General features: G+C 44.5%; 1 protein-coding gene across 3 annotated transcripts in view; it reads right to left on the bottom strand.

Annotated features, from left to right (window-relative positions):
• LDLRAD3 (low density lipoprotein receptor class A domain containing 3) overlaps window positions 1-21,586 on the bottom strand; it is a 201,990-nt gene that overhangs the window by 111,495 nt on the left and 68,909 nt on the right. For all 3 annotated transcript variants that reach the window (XM_035012581.1, XM_035012580.1, XM_035012579.1), the window contains exon 3: window positions 5,506-5,631. In XM_035012581.1, coding sequence (XP_034868472.1) covers window positions 5,506-5,631 — 126 coding nt within the window. The remainder of the gene's footprint in view (window positions 1-5,505; window positions 5,632-21,586) is intronic.

Genomic DNA, 21,586 nt, shown 5'->3' with positions numbered 1-21,586 from the left:
TTATTATACTTATTATTATTATAAATATCTAATATGGTATTAGATATTATATATGTACATGTACATACACATCTTTATATATAAGGACTTTTTAAAAATAATAAACAGAATATCGGGGCACCAGGTGGCTCAACAGAGGTTAATCATCCGACTCTTGGTTTGGCAGCTCAGGTCATGATCTCGGGGTCCTGGGATTGAGCCCTGCATCAGGCTCTGCGCTCATTGTGGAGTCTGCTTGAGATTCTTTCCCTCCACCCATCTCTCTGTGCATGCACACACATTTCCTCCCGCTGTTCTCTCAAAAAAAATAATAATTCTCACACTTTAGGAAACTAACAATGATGCCTTAACATCATCAAATATACAACCACAATTCACATTTTCCCAATTAACTCAATTTTGTGTGTGCGTGTTTTTAAACAGTTGGTTTGTTGGAGTTGGGATTGAAAGAAGATTGGTACATGGCATTTCACTGATTTGTTTCTCAGTCCCCTTCAGTCTGTAGGTTCCCTCTTGCTCTAATTTTTCTTAGAATGTATTAATGGATGAAATGGGAGTCCTGCAAAATCTCCCACATTCTGGATCTGGCAGTCTGTCCCCCAGGGGGCCGCCAACATGTTCCCCGTCCCTGAATTTCCCGTGAATTAATGGATGGTGTTACAGAGTGCATGTTGTGTCCCCCGGAGTTCATATGCTGAAACCCTAACCCCTAATAAATGGGATGGTCTTGGGGAGGGGAGGGCTTTGGGAGGAGCCTGGGGTAAATGAGGTCATGAAGGTGGTGCTCTCCTGATGGGATTAGGGCCCTTATGAGATGAGCAGCCAAGGGATTCCCCTGTGTGTGCGAGCACCAAGGAAGGCCAAGTGAGGACATCAACAGCAAGAGGGCCCACACCAAGAACCCAGCCATGATGGTACCCTGCACGTTGGTCTTCCAGGACTAAGAGAAGTAAGTTTCTGTTTAAGTCACCTAATCCATGGCCTTCTGTTATGGCAGCCAGAACTGCCTAGGGCAGATTTAGAGGTTCAATCAGATTCAGGTTGGAAGCAGAGGCAGAAACAACTCTCAGTGATGACGTGTGTTCCTGCTAGCTCACATCCAAAGGCAAACAACATTTGGCTGTCTCTTTTCTTGTGAGGCTCAGAATGACTTGTGAGCGGTTCCAATTCCGGGTCAGACGCACTCATGACACCAGCCCTGACTCTCTCCCTGAATGCAGCTGCAATAAAAACCTAGCCAAATACTTGGACAAATATGGCGGCTCTTTCAGATTCTGCGAAGTAAACCAGAGCAGCCCAACTGAGGAAGAAGACCAAAATTTGAACTATCGCTGAAGTGGTGGTAGGCTTACTATTCCCTCCCTCCCCCATCAGAGTCCCAGGAAACTGGAAAGGATCAGAGAGGTCGTGGAGCGGGAGTCCATGAAGTTATTTATGAACTTCTAGGCGGATCCCCAGGTGGCATGTGCATGGATCTGGTCCGAATCAGCCCACCCAAGACTTTGAGAACCAAACTCACAGACCACTGCCCAGGTCTCAGACTGACCAGAGTAGGTGAAGAGGTAGCACGGATCCAAACAGCACTGGAAAAACAACCACAGCCCACCGAGGGGCTGTGAGGAATTCGGGGCCTGACCCAACAGGGTCATTTGCTTACTAAAACAAAAACATCAACATTCTCTGTAGGATTGAAACAAAATCCAGAGTGTCATACATCATCATCAAAATATCCAGAATATAATCCAAAATTACTTGCCTTGCAAAAAATCAGGAAAATCTCCATTCTCAAGGGAATAGATAATCAACAGACACCAATGCCAAAATAAGACAGATGTTGGAATTATGTGACGAAGATGTTAAAGCAGCTATTCCAGAAAGACTCCAACAAGCCAGCAATCACACAAATTTCTGACACAAATGGAAAATAGGAGGTCTCAGCAAAGAACCCGTAAGATATAAAGAACCAGGGGCGCCTGGGTGGCTCAGTTGGTTAAGCGACTGCCTTCAGCTCAGGTCGTGATCCCAGGGTCCTGGGATCGAGCCCCGCATCGGGCTCCCTGCTCGGCGGGAAGCCTGCTTCTTCTCCCTCTCCCACTCCCCCTGCTTGTGTTCCCTCTCTCGCTGTGTCTCTCTCTGTCAAATAAATAAATAAAATCTTAAAAAAAAAAAAAGATATAAAGAACCAAAAGGAAACTTTAAGACTAAAAAATACAGTAACTGAAATTTAAAAAACAAAAAACAAACAAAAAAGACCACCCTGTACGGGCTCAAAAGCAAATTGGAGAGGACAGGAAAAAAAGTAAACTTGACAAAAGGCTAATAGGAATTATCCAACCTGAACAATGAAAGGAAAAAATTGATTAAAAACTGAACAGAGCCTCAGGAACCTGAGGGACAATCACAAAAGATCCAAAGTTGTTATTCAAATCCCATTAAGGACACAGAGTGCTTGAAAACAATCTGAAGAAAGAACAGCTGGAAAGGTCCTAAGTACAGCAAAAGATGAAAACTTACAGATTCAAACAGAACCCGACACAGAATAAACTCAAAGAAATCCCCACAGCCAGACACACTATACTCTAACTGCTGAGAGCTAGACTGGGAGAAAAAAAAAAATCTTCAAAGCAGCCAGAAAAATGATGCATTTTCTATGCGGAAACCATTTGCTTGGCTGCAAATTTCTCATAGGAAACCACAGAAGCCAGAGGAAGGGCATGGCATTTTTAAAGCGTTTTAAAAAAGAGCTGTCAACCCAGAATTCTATATGCAATAAATATATCCTTCAGGAATGAAAGTGAAATCGTGACACCATTGGATGAAGGGAGACAAGGGGATGTGTCACCACCAGACCTGCTTCAAAAGAATGGCTAAAGGAAAGGCTTCAGCGGGAAGGGAAATGATATCGGAAGGAGACTTGGAACCTCAGGAATGAAGGAAGAGCAACCAAAATGGCATGTCTCTGGGTAAATAGAGTAACAGACTATTCTTCTCCACTGGAGTTCTTTAAAATGCATTTGAGACTTGAAAGCAAAAATGAAAATATTGCCTGTTTGGGTTCTGAGTGTATGGAGACGTACTATCTCAGACGACCAGAACGTAAAGAGATCGAGTGATAGGGTTTCTACATTCTACTTGAAGTGGTAGAGTGTTAATCCAGAGCTCTCAGTGAACAGATGGATGGCTGGTCCCAGGCATGTTCAGCCCCATCCATACCTTGTAAAGCTCCCCATCAATTTTTCATCTAATGCTTTCAGGAGCCACTGATGATCCATTTCTTCACCAGGGTTACAAAACAGATACTCTAATCCTCTCATTCTTCCATGTTAGTTAGTATTCTTCAATTAAAAAAAAAAAAAAAAAAAACCCTTTCCTATCTGTTGGCTATTTAATTACTCACAAGTACAAAGCATCTAGGAAAAGGAGGATAAATGCTGGATTCTCTCCTTTTATTTACCAGTTTCAAAATAGTGAATTAGAACCCAGTATTTTTAGATGTTAGATATGCTAGAGGGAAATGCTGGCTTAATCCCCAATGATTGAATTTGGAATGGATATAATTAAATCATTTAGACAATTAAAAGACCAATCTCCAAACATTTAAATCAGACAGCATCTTTAATATGGCAGAGAATATGCAGAATGGTGCAATCATTTAGAATGTATGTACTAGAATGTATCACACTTGCTTTTTATTGCCATTGAATTATTCTCTAGTATGTACATATGAATATATATATATATATAAAATTCCCCCCTTAGATTATAAGATCCCCATGGACAGCAGGAAGCTAAGATCAAGCTGATACACACTTACTAAAGGACTTAGTGAAATATAAAACAAGTACATCCTTGGACATCCTAAGCCAAAGGCAAAATGCTAGTAAATAGGGTCTTCCTCTTCATCACTCACAGCTTCGTTTTAAGTCACCAGGGGTTTTCAAAATCAATTACCCCTTGCCAGCCACCACACTGAACACTTTTCAGGTACCACCTCATCTAATTGCCACAACGACCCAGGAAGCAGGCTCTTGGTGTCCCCAATTCATGAGACGAGGACACCACTCTGCAAGGAGATTATAAAGCACAGCCAACCCAGCTTAATCAGGGCAGAACACAAATCTGGGGCCAGGCTTTTCAGCTCCAGAGTCATTCTGCTCAATCAGGCTGCTACCTAGTGAGTGCCTGCCTCCTCCTGCTAAGGTGGGTTTCTGCTACTCTACTCTCCATTCAGCAATCTAGCCATATTTCTGCCATCTGGGAGCCAGAAGATGAAATAAGGCAAAAGGAGAAGGCACACGGGAGAGTTATATACGATACTCCTCGTCCCCACTGCATGGGCACAGCGACTATTCCCTGCAAAGGCATAAATAATAGGGGACATGGTCTCCCTCCTCTTCAGAGGCTTATACCAGAACCAACAGGGTAAGGGAAAGTCAGTTTCTCAAAGCAATCACTGAAATCATTACAACATGTTTTGAAAAAAAATTAATAACATAAATAACAATTACATGAATAACGACAACAATCCTAATGAATAACATGTACCTGTATATACACGTACGCATACATGCATACATACACAGAGAGAGAGGGAGGGAGGCAGAGAGACACAGAAAGGCCTGGCACAAAAAAGGCCACATCCGAACCAGGTGCCATTCTGGGCAGTTTCATTTTCCCTTATGCTTTTTCATATTTTCAAGTTCCAAAGCCATTTGCTGGGAGAGCTGATACGGCACAAAAGGTCCCGGGGAAGAGAAGCCAGAAGGTCACTGACGCTGCTGTGTGTGAAGTGGTTTTGGATACAGAGATGCTGGCCAGGAAGGGACTGCGTGTCTCCGGGCCATGGAGTGGGAGCTCCACACCAAGACTGCTAAGAGGCGAGGGGGCGGGGGGGCAGAGAGAACAAGAGGGGGCGTGTGTCTGTCTGTGTGGTGCCTTGGAATATTATACAGCAAGTAAAAGGAACTGGGGCAGTCCCACAAAACAAGGAGAACTTTAGCTTTCTATACTATATGGGCGTTTTTTTCAAAAATATTTTCTTCCGATATATATATAAAAATACATCAACATCTTTTTAAAAATCTTTCGAAGTGGGAAGGAAAACCAGCACATCAAGCCAGGCTGTTGAGTGGGACAGTCCATCAGAGGAGGGGGCGAAGGAGCAGAGAATCAACTCTGCCCCTCATGACCTGTGGGACCCTGGCTGAGCTCCCCGACGTCCCGACACTTCAGATGCCTTATCTGTTGATGAGGACCACACACCTGCACCTGCAAAGCTATTGTCGGAGCAGAAAACAAAGTATGGCCCAGGCCCAGAGCACTTCAGAGAGTCCCCACGAAATGGGAGCTGAGCGCTTACATGTTTGCACAAGCAGGATGCGGGTAAGGAGAGAAGACACCCGAGCTCACGGGAGTGAGGAGCACAGGGAGGAGAGGGGCGGCGCCCGAGGCACCGGGCCCAGCGGAATGAACAAGGGAGGGCGGCCGGGCGCTCCTGGCACTTACTGCAGTTCTCTTCGTCGCTGCCGTCGGGACAGTCCTCAAACCCATTGCACTGGAAGCGGCCGATGATGCAGTGGATGCCACTGGCGCAAGGGAAGAACGTCGGGCCGCATTTGGACTTAGCCTTGGCTGTAGGAGGCAAAACAGGACAAAAAGCAGGTCATGAGGAGCTTACGTTTTCTGACCCCTGGCATACCCATCCCACCAACTGAGCGTGCAAAGGGGTCCCTTCACATTTCCCTTGAAGTCCCCAAAGACCTCTTACCACCCGCCACCCACTGTCAACGCCCAGCCACACTGGGAGCCCGCACGCAGCATCCTCGAGGAAGGCGGTGGCTAATCCTGCTGTGCTGACATGGCCCCTGCACAAAGCAGGGCTCAGCCAGAATGTGCTGCACAAAGGAACGAACGGGTGAGCCGAGGGGTGATGGATGCAACCCACTCTGAAGGTGCTAAGGAACCATTCACAATTCATTCCCTGACTGTCAAATTAATTGTCTGCATTTAGTAAGTGTTTCCCATTCTAGGCAGCGTGACCAGAGCTTTCCGTGGATGCCCTCACTCAATCCACCCAGCAACCACCCAGTGGCAAGGTGTGCAGAAAATAATTAACACCACCGGACGGAGATGGCTACCCTGCAAAGAGGCTTGCTTGCCTGCAAGGTTGGCCCTCGCGTGGCTGACTTCTGGGAACTTGGATTTCGGGAAGGTTCGCACCATTCTCTCCTAAGAACGGCTCCCTGTGCCTAAACTGTTTATTCGAACGGTGCAGTTTATGCTGAACACCTGCTTTTCTTCTGGCAGTTTGGGATTGTGGTAGATGCTGGGCAGACAGCGCCTGCGTAACCAGCCCCCACTAAGAACCCCGGGCACTGAGTCTGTAACAGGCTTCCCCAGGAGAAAATATTTATCACACGCTGTCACAACTTGCTGCTGGGGAATTAAATGCATCCTGTACCACTTCACTGGGAGAGGACTCGAAGTTTGATCCTGGTTTCCTCTGGCCTTCACTCCATTTTGTCTTTTCCTTTTGCTGATTTTGCTTTGTGTCCTTCCACCATCGTAAGTCATATGACTATATGCAGAGTTCATGGAATCCTCCCAGCAAATCACTGAGCCTGGGGGCAGTCTTGGGGACCGCTGACAAGGATGGGTATGGTTCTTATCCCAATGTCAGAGGTGTGCTTTGAGGGGTAAAGTGACTCACCCAAAGCCACACAGTTAGAAAATGGGACACTGGGGTGAGGCCCTTGGCACTAGACTCCAGAAGCCAAGCTCTCTGCCAGTCTGTCACTTCTCACAACAGAAGCCAGACTCCAGTTCAGAGAAATTCTTCTTCCACTCCTGCTGTACAAACAGTTTTAACAGAAGCTGCTGTAACTCGGGACTGACTGAGTGTCCTGCGAACCAAACAGCCCTGCGGGGTAATGGGCTTTCCCGGGAACGGTGCCGGCTGCTCTAGCTTGTGATTACAGGGTGTAAGATCAGATCTATTGCTGCATCCCAGGTAGCAGGCCCTGACTAGCGTTGCTCTCATCTCCTGCCATAGAGGTAGGACCCATGGTCCTCAAGAAGGAAGGGACATTTCTTGGGAACAAACAGGTAGTACATTTTCATGTTCCTGTCATCAGGAACATGCCAACTTTGGCAAGCGTGATCCACAATCAATAGGGTTTTAAGGCCTGGGACGTGCCTAGGTTTTAAAAACTCCCAACACTTTGTTTCAGCCTGGAACTTCTGTAATGGTGCTGGTGCGCTCTTCAAAACCACAAACTTGGGAGACAGTGTCTGGGTTCAAATTGTGGCTCTACTTTTTATGAACTTGGGCAAGTTTCTAAATATTAGTGAGTCTCAGTTTCCTCATCAATAAATTGGAGGTAACATTTACCACCCAGGGCTCTAGGAAGGATTCGATGAGATAATCTATACAAAATGCTTCTTAGCACAGACCATGGTATACAGCAGATGCTCAATTAATGGTAATACTTATGCTATTTATCATCGTCATCATCAGTTATAGAATTTTAAAAATTACTTCTTGGTCTGCTAATTTTTTTTCCTGGTCGCCAAAGTTAAAAAAGATCATTATGGAAGATCTCTATGAAGTGATACGAAATGATCTCCAGGATATACTGTTAAGGGGGGGGGGGGGAGAAGCAAAGTGCAAAAGAGTATCTATAATATTTTAACCCTCTATATGAGCAAAAGAGAGGGATATAAGAAAATCTACATGGATTGGTTCATCTGTGCAGAAGAAACACAGGAAGGACAAACCAGAAACTAAAGAGCCTGGTTATATACAGGGGGTGGAAAAGGGGTGGAAAGAATGGAGAAATGAGATTGGAACGAGGCTGCGGGATGAGTCTATATAGCTCTGAATCTTAGAACCCCAATATTTCACACACCCAAACAGTAAAAAATTAAAATCATCCACACGGATGTATGTGTGCAGACACTCAAAATATGATAGAAACAGCAAAAGTGAATGTGACTGGATTATAGATGAGTAAGCCCACCACACTGAAGGCTGTGGGGAAGAAGAGAACCAGCCTAAGTAACTCGGGAAACCGTTATTTTGCCTGGATTCCATACGGCTAAGGAAAAAGAGAATTGTACACAAATAGGGCACTCTACTTTTATTTGTCACAGGGTTATGGACTAGCAGTTCTGAAACTACTTTGTGTGTACTAGGACTGAACAAATAAGTAAATATATTGCAAATAATAACCGTGAGGTTTCTCACTCTCAGAGGAAGAAGTTAGAAATAAGGAAAGTGGAGAGGCTAAATGATCCCTGAGGCTTTGTACTGGAAGTAAAGGCATCAGTATGAAGTCAAGATTTGTAAAGATAGATAGATAGGCAGAGAGACATACAGATAGATAAGAGAGAGACAAATATTTATAGAATTTTTTTAAAAGATTTAATTTTTTGAGAGAGAGAGAGAATAGCTCGTGAGAGAGCACAAGCAGTGAGGAGAGGGAGAGGCAGACTCCATGCTGAGCAGGGAGCCTGATTCAGGGCTCACTCCCAGGACCCCGGGGATCATGACCTGAGCTGAAGGCAGACATTTAATCGACTGAGTCACCCAGGTGCCCCAAGAGAGAGAAATATTGATCTGGTGTGTGCATGGGTCAGCATACATACATATATTTTCTAGTTCCATCTGCTAAGAAAGACGAGAAGCAATACACTCCAATAGCAAATGAGCACACCCAGCACCGGATCTTGGTTTCTAAATACCATTATCCAATAAAGGGAACCAGGGCTCCTTGGAGAAGTGGTTAATTCCAGGGGGAAATTCAAGATGAACCTGGAGTGTCTTGTGTTGCCAGAGAGTAAAGAAGTGCTCAAAATATGATGGACGCATGTGAGGACACAAGAGTCAACCTGAAGGAGCTCCCCAATGGCCAAAGCTACAACACTTGAGTGACAAAATAATGACAGTTTTGGACTATACCCCAGAGAATACAATAAATATCTGTGAGTCCATCCGGCATCATAAATCATTGGATAAATAAGTAAATGGGGAAGAAGGGAAGTATTTCCTTATAGAAGAATTCCAATGGTTAAACAGAGAGTGGATGTGGGAAATAGAAAGTCCCCATTTAGCAAACACCACAGTAACTATGGTTAGAGGCAAGACCCAGCGACGGATGCTCACACGAGAGGACCAGCAGGCCTTGCTCTGGCCACCCTTTCGGGGCTGCTGATCGGCTGCTTATAGGCTTGGACATCTGAGAGCTGTTTCCTCGTAAACCTCCATTCACAACGTCACCGCAGCTTAACAATGCCTAAAGCCCCTATCACAGCATCATGCAGCTCTGGACACCTCTTTAGGGCACAGCTACCTGGGGTCCCTGCCTGGCTACGCGGGCCTCCTTGCTCCTCCAGGAGCTGTCGCCCACAGTCCCACCTCGGGACCTGCATGCACCCTGCCCGTCCCCCTCCCAGGGTCGCAGGGTCCATGCCTCCACTTACTCAGACACTGGACTGTGGACCCAGAAACTCGGACTCCCACCCTTGGTCTCTCTAGCCCTCCTTCTGCTTCTCCTTCTTTTCCTTCCTAGGAAAGGACATGACTTTGTGCTGTGCTGTTTGAATGATGACCATACACTCGTTTAAATACTTTCGTTCACCACTTTCGACGGAGCTGTACCCCACAGTGCCAACACCAGGGAATATATACTTGCTGAATGCACAGATGAGCCTGTAAAAGAGAGTGGGACTGGGTAACAGTAGCTAGCTGGCTGAATGTTGACGATGGGTTAAGCATTATGCTCTGGGTTTTAGAAATATCACCTCGTTTACTCCTCACAAAAACCCATTTCACAGATAGGAGAGCTGAGGTCCAGAGGTGAGGGCGCTTGACACTGCTAATAAACAGAGTCAAGGCTCAAACCTTGCTCTTGACTCATCCGCTCCTCTGCCTCTTTAGATATTTCTTTTTTTTTTTTTTTTTTAAGATTTTATTTATTTATATGACAGAGAGAGACACAGCGAGAGAGGGAACACAAGCAGGGGGAGTGGGAGAGGGAGAAGCAGGCTTCCCGCCGAGCAGGGAGCCCGATGCGGGGCTCGATCCCAGGACCCTGGGATCATGCCCTGAGCCGAAGGCAGACGCTGAACGACTGAGCCACCCAGGTGCCCCTCTTTAGATATTTCTAAGCCCCAGTCCAGCTCCAAAGGACTAGGCTTTAGGAGACGAAGAAAAAGAATATGAGTAATTATAAATGAATTAGCTACCCTTCAATTAACCAGCTCTTTGGCCCTGCCCCCTTTTCGAGAATGACCAATGAGACCTGCTGCCTCATCAGCGGTCTCGGTCAGAGGCGGCCGTCCTGCTACGATTTACACCTGCGCCATCGGACTCCTGCTGAGGCAACCTGTGAGGCGGATCACAGCACCTGGCTGAGGCTGTGAGAGAAGCCAGCCGCTGACAGCAGTCCTCCCCTGGCCGCCGTTTCCCCGAAGGGGGGAGATTTCAACGTGAAACTCAGCAGCCCCTGGCAGAAGGTGGGAGGCCTACTATGTCTAATATCACCCTGACGAAGGTGGGCAGGGTGCCTCCAGGCCACCGATGACCTGACTTCACTGTTTTTCGAGGACCTGCTCCCTGAACTTTCCAAGGAGGCAGCTTTCACCAGTGGGAGGACAAGAACCAGCGCTCTCCTGGGGGTGGGTTTCTTTCCCAATCCGTGTCCTCTCCCTCGTTAGAGCCTGATTGTCAGAGTTCTGCTTTTCACGGATCCGTAAATTTAAAAAAAATTTTAAAAATTAAAAAAATTAAAAAAAGAGATGGGGGTGCGTCAAGGGCTAAAACAGTTGCCAACTTTTTATTTTGCCAGCGAGGACACACACCAACACATCTGCGATCATCTCTGCTCACTCTTGTCCTCCACGGAAAGCCGCTTTAGCCTCCAAAAGGCAGGACAAACAACACAAGAGTCCTCGGACCAGTACTTGGGGATTATGTCAGGACTAGAGGGGAACCAGGAGACGTCCCCGTGTGGCCACGCGGTGAGGCCCGCAGAACAAAGACCCGATCCTTGCAGGCACAGCTTCGCTCAGTAACTAATTCTCACTTTTCACAAAGGAGAAAACTGAGGCCCAAGGAGGCAGTCTGAGCCTTGCCCAAAGTCACACAGCTATTTAGGATCAGACTGGTCTAGAATCCAGTTCTCAGTCCCCGAGTCTAGCCTCTGTCAATTACAATATGCTTGAGGCAGGGTGCCACTGAGTCACGCGCTGCCAAATCCCATCCCGGGGATCAGATTTGGCCGAGATCCCATGAGGCTGAAAGCCCCTCTACCACGTGGCAAGAACTCTCCAAGCCGTGGAGAGAAACGCTCTGGACCAGGCATCAGGCCTGTGGCTCCCAGTCAGCCCCGTGGCTCCCAGTCAGCCCCAAAAGGGCTCAGGGCTGCTCACTGGTCCTGGAGGATACATATCCTGGGACCTAGCAGTATACGCTGCGGCGTCCGTGGCTACCAGCCCAGACCCTCCCCACGTGGTCCTTCCACGAGAGTCGGACAAGAGCCACCATGCCAGAGCCTCTCTGTTCAGCCAGAACAGCCGGGAGCTCGCTCATCAGACCTGCAGCATCTCTCAGGCTTTGGCAACCGCTCCAGCCATAAACACGGGTATCTGGGGTCTCTCTTCCAGATGTCTGTAGTTGGCCAAATCAGCAACAGCTATAATCTCCACGCCCCTGCTTGCCTCCAATTCCTGCTCCAGGATCCTGCCAGTGTGTGCCTGTGACAGCCCAAAGAACCAGAAGCAGGAGCCTTAAGCTCTTCTGTAAAATTACCATCCTGGCTTTTATAAACTCACGACACAGTTCACTGTGAAAAATTCAAACTACAGAGAAAACGCACAAAGGTCAACGTAAAAATTACCCCAAATTGCTGCCACCCAGCCAAAGCCACCGTGGACATTTTGGTAAACGTGCTCCTGAAGCATGGTCTCAAGAACCACTGTGTGCCAATGGATCGCCCTAGGACCTCATTAAAATGCAGTAGGTCTGGAGTGGAGCCTGGGATTCTGTATTCCTGAGACTCCCAGGTGATGTCAATGCTGCTGGTCCAAGCACTTCCCTTCTGAATAGCTAAGGACCATGGTCTTGTTCATTGTTCGATCTCCAATGCCCAGAAGAGTGCCTGGCGCACACGTTAATTACTGACTAAATCAATACACAGAAATCTGAGCATATAGCGTTGCTTAAATGCACCCATGAAACACGATGCTATTCGAAACTTGCTTTTGTCACTTGCCAATCTATTGTGACATCTTTTCATGTTGATAACTACGGGACCACACTATCACTTTTACTGGCTGCAGCTACTCTGCACCCGTAAGTCCCATGACTGATGCATACTTGGGGTGTTTTCAATAAACAATGCACACATAGATGCATATGTTATTCTCCCCACTTGTACAGTATCTCTTGAAGGTATAACTGCTAGGTCCCAGGATATGCATATTTCACATTTTGGCATCCTTTTGATCATCGACTGCCTCCTCCCAGAGGAACTGGTACCATCTTCTGGCCACAGCTGGCCACAGAAACAGCCTCTGGCCCCAGATCGTCCATCGGAGATAGGCCGATTCTCCCCTGCTGGCAATGATATTCCTAGAAGCACACAGGCTGAGAACATCCCACAGTTCCTCTATGTTTATGTTAGGTTGGTCCTTCACTGCACCCGGTGCTCTATTATTCTCCATTTATCTCTGTCTCTCTTCATTTTAACATCTGTGTATTTCATTACTTTGCCAAGTAGGAGACATTCCTATCCAGTCAAGGAAACCATGACTCTTCTTTTTATCTTTTAAAATTTGCACCGGGTGCAGAGCATCAATCTCTGCTGGAATTGGTTTCCCTGGTTTACACTAATCATGGGCTAATGCAAAGTGTCCCTCCTTTCGGGAGATGCTCCTTGAGCTAACTTTCCCAGCTGCATTATCCCCTCTAAGGGCCCGACATAGGGCAGGTTCTCACTCCAAGGACGGTCCTGCTTGCTAACATTTCTCTAGAATGTCCTGTCCTGTGAGGCAGTGTTTAACAAAGAAGGTTGTCAATGATCCTCCTGCAGAAGAATCTCCAGGGATACCTCTCCCCTAGGGGAATCTGCATTCGTACTAAGCACAGAGGATTTCAATGAACACTCACATGCGACCACCCCACCTGACAGATTCTACTGATATCTTACGCCCCAAGAACAAATGACCTCATCAGTCCTTTCTTTCTGATGTTGCCATGGCATAGACCAGCAACCACTCCAGGAATTGTGGCTACAGGGCTCCTATAGGGCCTCCTCTGCCTACCAGCCCCCGTCAACTCTAGCACTTATATCCCAGATAGCATAGGAGACACCATGGGCCTCTTGATGATCTTTCTCCATCTCAACAGGTTCTCTCTTCCTCCATGTTTACATGCAAGACACAAAATCACTCTGCTTTACATACAAAAGCTGCGGGCTCGTATTCAAATAGTTGCTGTCCTAGAAAAAAGGCCCTTTTGGAACTTCAAAACCCTCAACCAGTTCTGTCCACATTTTAAGGATTTACACTTTACCTGTGCACAACACAAAATAGGGATAAAGGGCCCAAAAAGTGTCTACTGCCCCCTCTGGACAAATAACAAACTATTCCTGAGCATCCTGCTATCTGTCAGGCACTGAGTCAGTTCTGTGGTGATTCAAACAATACTCCCTGAGAGTGGACAAAGGACACAGACAAGTCAGTGAGACTCTGCATGCAATGCCAGGAGTGCTCTGATGGGGGAGCTAGAGGACACCCAATCTCAAAGTGAGTCTAAGGGCAGAAAAGGCTGCTGAAAGGAAAGCAGGCCTCAGCAAAGACACTTCACATATAGCTACGGTGGAAACCGATGTAATGTTTAGACACTGAGGCCTTGCTCATTTATTCATTCCACTAATGTTAATTCACAAACTCTGTGTCATACCTGCAAAGAATAAGGATACACTGGAGACAGCTCTGCCACAGAGAAAAGTTTATAGTGTTGGTGGGACTGTTCCAAGAAGGAGGAACAGCACGTGCAAGGGTCCAGGGGCAGAAACAATGTGGTATGGGGAGAACTGAAAGGGGGTCAGTATGAACTTGTTTCTCAGATCAGTAAAAAGTGCCTGGTATGTTTTCCTTAATTAAAAAAATGTAAAACCTTATTTCTCATAAGAAATGTGCCCTGAGCTAGCTGCAATGCAGCTCACACTAAAGAGAATTATCCACACCAAAGTATAAATCAGAAAAAACATCAGATGATAAAATTCATGTAATTTGAATCAACATGCACAATGCTCCCCGCCTCCCTTCCCCAAAGCGAACGCCTACATGTAGCATCACTGGCTAAAAACTGCGCAAGAAGTAATGGATCTAAAAATGCTACTATATTCAGTCCCTTGGTTCATTTTGTAAAATGTCAAACCGTGGTTCCCTTGAAAAGTCAAACATGACTTCATGGTTGGAAGCAAGGAAGCAAAAAGAGCCTTATAAAAAGCAACAGGCTGTTTTAAAAAAGCATATGCCTGGATTCTCTAAGAAGCCTATGAGAGAAAAAAAGGTATTTCATTGTGGTCCTGATGCAGAGGACAAACACCCCAGAAAGCTAAATCCACACCTGGAATTCAGGCCTTTGCACATTCATCATTACCTGAGCAAAAAAAGCCCTTGGCTTGTTCCAGCAGTTCGACTCTGTGTGACTACTGAAGTGAACTCCAAGTTCTATCGATCAGATATTGCAATTTCTTCCTCAAACACCATATTGGCTGCTTCAGAGATACATATCGGGGAGTGAAGAGAGCAAAAGATCACAAGCTCATTGGAATGTAAATACAGAAAGAAGGCATCTAGCTGCAACAGCTTCAACAGAAGACTGTCGGATAGACAGTTTCTAAACATCTCTTTCATAAGAACAGGAGGTGTGCAGCCTTGGGGCTAAGAAGTCAGAAGGGCTTAGGGTTCAGAAGCATCTGAGCTTCTATGCCCTTTCTGCCACATAATAGCTGAGACCCTGGACAAGTCACTGAACCCCCCTTGACCTCAGTGACCCTGTCTGTAAAAGGGGCATAAAGATAGCACAGATCTCATCGGTTGTTGGAAAATAATATGAGATTTTGCATGTAGAGAAAACAGCGCAATGCTTGACATCTAGTAGGGATCTGATCGTATCTTCTCCTCCCAAACATGGTCCATGGGTCTACAAACTGCTCTTCTTCCCATATATGGATGGCCCTGAGAAAAATGAGGTAGAAACCAAAATAATGTTTAGACTAAGGCCTTACTTGTTCAGTTATTCATTGCATTCATGTTAATTCTCAGACCCTCTATGCCACACATCGGACCAAGTGGGGTTGCAAAGAGAATCAAACATTCAAACATAACTTCTGCTAGCAAGCTGCTCCTAGCTAAGGAACACCTGGCCAAGAAGAAGGAAAAAAACAAAAACAAAAAAAAGACAACAAAGGGCAATAACAGATCATTGCAATGAGATGTGGTAAGTGCTTTATAAGCTGTATAAACATTTGCCTTTCAACACTGTACTGTCAAGGTTCAAATGCTGCCTCCACCACTTATTGGACATATGATTTATGGCAACTGATTTCACCTCTCTGTGCCTCCATTTCCTCATCAGGGAATGGCAATATTAATATTACCTACCGGGCGCCTGGGTGGCTCAGTCGGTTAAGCGACTGCCTTCGGCTCAGGTCATGATCCTGGAGTCCCGGGATTGAGTCCCGCAACGGGCTCCCTGCTTAGCGGGGAGTCTGCTTCTCCCTCTGACCCTCCTCCCTCTCATGCTCTCTGCCTCTCATTCTCTCTCTCGCAAATAAATAAATAAAATCTTTAAAAAAAAAAAAATAGTACCTACCTCGCTGGGTTGTTGTGGGGATTAAATGAAACAATACAATGATCGCTTAGTCTTTCTGCAGAACACAGTATTAGCTATGATGGTTAATACTGTATTAGCTACGATTACATATAGTACATATTAGCTATTATTATTTAACATGGCACAAAATATAGTATTGCATATAGTGTTTTATAATATTGCACGGCATTATTACACAGCATTAGCTATTATTATTACTGTTATTATTTATTACTACCATTTTCAAACAGTTTCTGCCCCAGTCTGGTGGGCCCAGAATGCACAGCACAAAAGAGCACCATGTCAGCTGGCTAGGAGATTAGTAGGGGTGTGTTGGTGAAGAGAGAGAGGGAAGGAACCTTCCAGGCAAAATGAATGATGAGAATAAAAGCTCAGAGCTGCGACAGGGTGGGCCCATCTGTGCAAAGATATGGGAAGGTTTAGGGCGTGGAGACATGGATGTGGCAGGAGATGGGGGTGGGAGAGGCAGGAAGGGATCTGGACACTTAACCCAGGAGCCAGCCAGTGGACATCTTTATAAAGGAAAGAGGCAGGTCAGATCTGTTTTTTATGAAGAAAATTTTTATGGACTCACAAGGAAATGATGAGGCTCTGTAACATGGAAATATCCTCCTCACTCCCAAAAAGCCCTGAGGGAACTGAAGAGCCAAGTCTATAATATTCTTTGGGCTTTCAGGAAAAAGGGTAATATAAACAATAAGGGGATTCAAAGTGCCTGTCCTGGCCCTTTAAAATAATTTTAAGAATGAAAGGGGAAAAAAGTCAGCAAGTTTGGGATTAGGACATTATCTTATAACCTAAAGGTTTGTTTTTTGTTTTTTTTTTCAGGTTATTTATTTTAGCTATTTGCGATGCACATACATATGTGCATGAAGGTATGTTTATATGTCTCTATATATTGGAATGAAAATTCCAGAGAACCCATAAGCAGGAAACCAAGACATTCCCAACTGAGTCTTCTATAGACAGAGTTTGAGAGGAAAAGCTCTAAAAAGATAATAAATAAATGTGGGTCAGATAACTTAGCTTCCGGAGGCTTTTCACTGCTTGGAGGAAAAACTTCCTGACAGTGGATCAGAGTCCCTGGGATGAAAAACAGATGTGGGAACAGACATGCTAGAACAGACTAGTTTCCAGTTTAAAAAGAATACTTTGATAAAGGCATCATCCAAGAAAAGGTGATATCCGAAGGGCAACTCCTAAGAAATGGTGGGGGGAGGGGGGAAGGAATGAAAAAGAAAAAAAAAAGTGGAGGGAAGGGAAGGATGTGAGAATCAAAGTTCTCAGGTTTGAATAAAAATGAATAAAGGATAACCCATTCTACATCACTTTCCATCTTACTGGGCAATGAGGGACATCACCTTTGCCCAAAGAAGAAAGTTTGACTTTTCAGAGCCTCTACCCCCTCCCACCCTCTGGGCCCTTGGTAAACGCTGAGGTTTCCCTTCCACTTTCATTTCTGTGCATACTCTCTACCTTCAGACTTGTGATTTCTGATCAGCCTCCTGGAAGTGTCTCTGACAGCCCCCCTCACGTGCCCCTCCCCACACATCCACTGAAACAGAAGAAGCCTGGAGCTCAGACTCTCTCCTGGATTGTTACTGAGACATCAGCAAAGAGTGCCAGAGAAAGGCCTATGATGGAGGATTAAATGGCTGGGAGACCCAAAGAACAACAGGGCGTGCCTTCAGAGACATGAGCTGAGCAGGAGGACATCCCATCTGTCATGGGGTAACCTGAAAACAACTGCTTCAGGGAAATACTGCTTAACCCACCACAAATCTGGCTCTAGGAAAGGTTTTCACCAAAGCCATCTGGAGGTTTCCATGATGCCTTCAAAACCAGTCACGGGAGTCACATAATCCCATGGATATCACCTCTTTGTAGCTATGGGCTGGCTTTAAAAACAACACACTGACCCTCAGCTTCTAACTTATCCTATAAGAGCAGTGACTCAATCCTGACTGCACATTACAATAACCCAGGAAGCTTTAAAAAAAAAAAAGAAAGAAAGAAACTATCCCAAAAATCAAGGGAGCTAGAGTGACTATACTAATGTCAAACAAAATGGAAGCTAAGATAAAAAAAAAATATATTCCTAGAGACAAAGAAATGGTCACTCCATCAGGAAGACATAATTATATGTACCTAAAAACAGAGCCCCAAAATACATGAAGCAAAAACTGATAGAACTGAAGGGAGAAACAATATTTAAACAATAAAAGTTGGAGAACTCAGTACCCCACTTTCATAATGGATGGAGTAACCCGGTCGAAGATCAACAAGAAAAGAGATGACATGAACAACACAATAAACCAACCACATCTAACAGACATCCACAGAAGTCACGATCCAAAAGCAGCAGGACACACATTCTTCTCAGGTGCATATGGAACATTCACCAGCGTATTCCAAACCTATGATGTTCAGTCATTAAAAAACCTCAATAGATTTAAAAGGGATAAAATCATACAATGTATGTTCTCCAATCACAGTGGAATAAAATTAGAAATCAGTAACAGAAGGAAATCTGAGAAATCCACAACTATGTGGAAATTATCAATAATTACCAATACCGAAATAACTATGTGAAAATTAGCCGTGATTACCAATACTGAAATAACCAATGAGTGGAAGAAAAAAACACAAATAAAATTAGAAAATACTTTGGGATAAATGAAAACAAAAATACAGCCTACCAAAATTCATGAAATGCAGCTAAAGCAGTATTGAGAGGGAAATGTATAGCTGTAAATGCATATATATTTTTTTTAAATCTCAAATCCACAAAAAAACCCTTTCTTTTTTTTTTCACAAAAATCTCTTAGAACAAACAACTTCAGCAAGGTTGTAGGACACAAGATGAATATACCAAAACCAACTGAATTTCTACATGCCAGCAATCAAATATCTAAACATGAAATTACTAAAACAATTTCACTTATAATAGCATTAGGAATAAATTTAACAAAAGAAGTACAAGATCTGTACACTGCAAATTATAAAATACTCTCCAAAGAAATTAAAGAAGAATTAAAGGAGACACCCCATATTCAAGAATTAAAGATATCCCATATTCATGGATTAGAAGACTAAGTAAGACAGCAATACTCTCCAAACTAATCTACAGATTCAAATGCATATGGATCAACAGAATAAAATTGAGAGTCTAGAAATAAACCATCACTTTTACAGTCAATGGATGCTTGACAAGGTGCCAAAAAAAGTCACTAGGGAAAAAGACAGTCTTTTCAACAAACGGCTGGACAACTGGGTCATCCACATGCAAAATAACGAAGTTGTACCCCTACAATTCCATACAATGGAATGGTATTTGTTAATTAAAAAGATGAAGTACCGATGCATGATCCCACATGGATGAACTTGGAAAACATCACGCTAGGTGAAAGAGCTAGACACAAAGGCCACATCGTATGTGACTCCATTTAATGTTCAGAATAGGGAAATCCACAGAGACAAAAAAAAAGAGAGTGGCTCCTAGAGACTAGGGGAGGGAAGAATGGGGTTTCTTTTGGGGGTAATGAAAATGTTCTAAAATTAGGCAGTGGCAAGAGCTGCATACCTCTCTGAATACAACTAAATAAAGAAACAAAGCTTTCTAAGAACTTCTGAGATCCAAGAGAGTGGTGACATCAGAAATGAAAAAAGTTGCTCTTTTCCAGGAAGATACTAAATTGGCCAAATTCCTGCCCAGTTCTTCTGGTTTGCTCCCCAGGCAACATGTGGCAAGACTGGGGGTGGGATGGGGCACCTGGCTGGCTCAGTAGGCACAGCATACAACTCTTGCTCATGAGGTTGTAAGTTCGAGCCCCATGTTGGGTGTGGATATTACTTAAAAGTAAAATCTTTTAAAAAAGTACTGTGGGTGGGAAGGGAGGAGTGAGTGCTGCTGACCTCCAGTGGGCAGACCAGGGAAACTACTAGATGTCCCATAATGCACAGGCCACTCCCCCCACCAAATAAAGAATTATCTGGCCCCAAAATGTCACCAGTTTCAAGGGTGGAGAACCCTATACTAGGAAAAAGTCAATCCTGAACTTTTGCCTTTTCTCATTTAAAGAAAGAAATAACTCTCTATTAATGGTGAAGAACAAAACACAAAGGGTTAGGAATCAAACGGAACCTGGATCCAAATCCTGATTCCGCTCCTTCCCAGAACTGAGACCCTGGGCAAATTAACTAACTGCCCTGGGATTTACTCCCTCATCTGTAAAATGGGATGATGAAACCGACCTTACAAAGTAGTTGTAAGGATTAAATGAAAAGATGCCTGGTATCAGTAAGGGCTAAGAGCTTTTATTACTATAATTATTGTTTTTTTGTGAAGCCCCAAAGTGGCTTAGGACCAAGAAATGGGTGACTGGGTCATCGTAAAATAGGATGATTTTCTCCAGGAACAATGAGTATATAAATTAGGACATTTTATGAGCTAATAAGCAATTGAGACATAACCGTTGACATTCTTCACTGGTATATTATGCTCTAGCCAAAGAGAGACTGGCCAAATAGGCCGTTGCCATAGTAATAAAAAGTTTCTTGGAGTCTGACTCATTTTCTTCCCAGTAAGCGCTTTCTATTTGTCAGGCTACACTTCATGTACCTCTTCACTGCACAGTGGCAGGGACTCTTCCACCTACTATACCTAATATCTTCCTGCTGCTCAAAAACCAATTTACTGTTGTGGAAACAGTACCAAAAACAGGACCAGAGGATGGGCTGTCTTTGCTATGGGTCTTTGTAATGGAGCTCACCAGTTAGCAGTGGATAGGAATGGCTCAATAGGACATATTAAACCACCCGGGCCTTCCAGTACTCCACTAGACCAGGCAGTAGCTTGAGAGCCCCTCATCCTTACCGTAAATGAGGGAGAAAGATAAAGAAGCTAACACTTATTAAATGTTTGTCATGGGTCCTGAGGCACTCTGGTGGACTTTATCCAATTTATATTCCACCAAAAAACTGAGAACACTGGTTACCCACATTGCCTAGAGAACACTGACAATCAGAGAGATTAATGTGCCCAGGGACACACTTTCCATATATATTTGTTTTTGCGCCATCTCAACTCATAAATTGTTTGAGCTGGCTTAGGGAAAAAAAAAAATCAGTAAAAAACAAGGAAAGTGGGAGTGCCTGGGTGGCTCAGTCAGATAAGCGTCCGACTCTTGGCTTTGGCTCAGGTCATGCTCTCGGGGTCGTGAGATCGAGCCCCATGTCAGGCTCCACGCTCATCTTGGAGTCTGCTTGAGATTCTTTCCCCTCCTCACTCTCCCTCCCCATATTCTCCCCCACTAATCACACTTTCTCACTCCCTCTGAAATAAATAAATAAAACCTTTAAAAAAACAAACAAGGAAAATGGAATGTTATGGGGGAAAGCAGAAGAAAAGAAGGTAGTAGGCAAAATACATTTCATAAAGTCTTATAGGATTATTAGCACCAGGGCTCAAATTTTACTATGAGTCTCCTAGTGGCCAAAACAACAAAAGAAACATGATAAAGAGTCAGAGTCAAGTGTACAGAACACCAAAACCTAACCATTTAAGAAAAAAGACAGTCTTGGGACTCTCCTCATAACCCAGACATAAGGGAATAAACCACAAAATGTGAAGACAGTCAAAAATTTGAACCCAGAGCAGACAAAATCCCAGTTGTGAAA

This window comes from Mirounga leonina, unplaced genomic scaffold (assembly GCF_011800145.1).
Source record: "Mirounga leonina isolate KUSES-001 unplaced genomic scaffold, KU_Mleo_1.0 Mir_166, whole genome shotgun sequence".
NCBI classification, from domain to species: domain Eukaryota; kingdom Metazoa; phylum Chordata; class Mammalia; order Carnivora; family Phocidae; genus Mirounga; species Mirounga leonina.
This window is presented reverse-complemented; position numbering and strand designations above follow the sequence as displayed.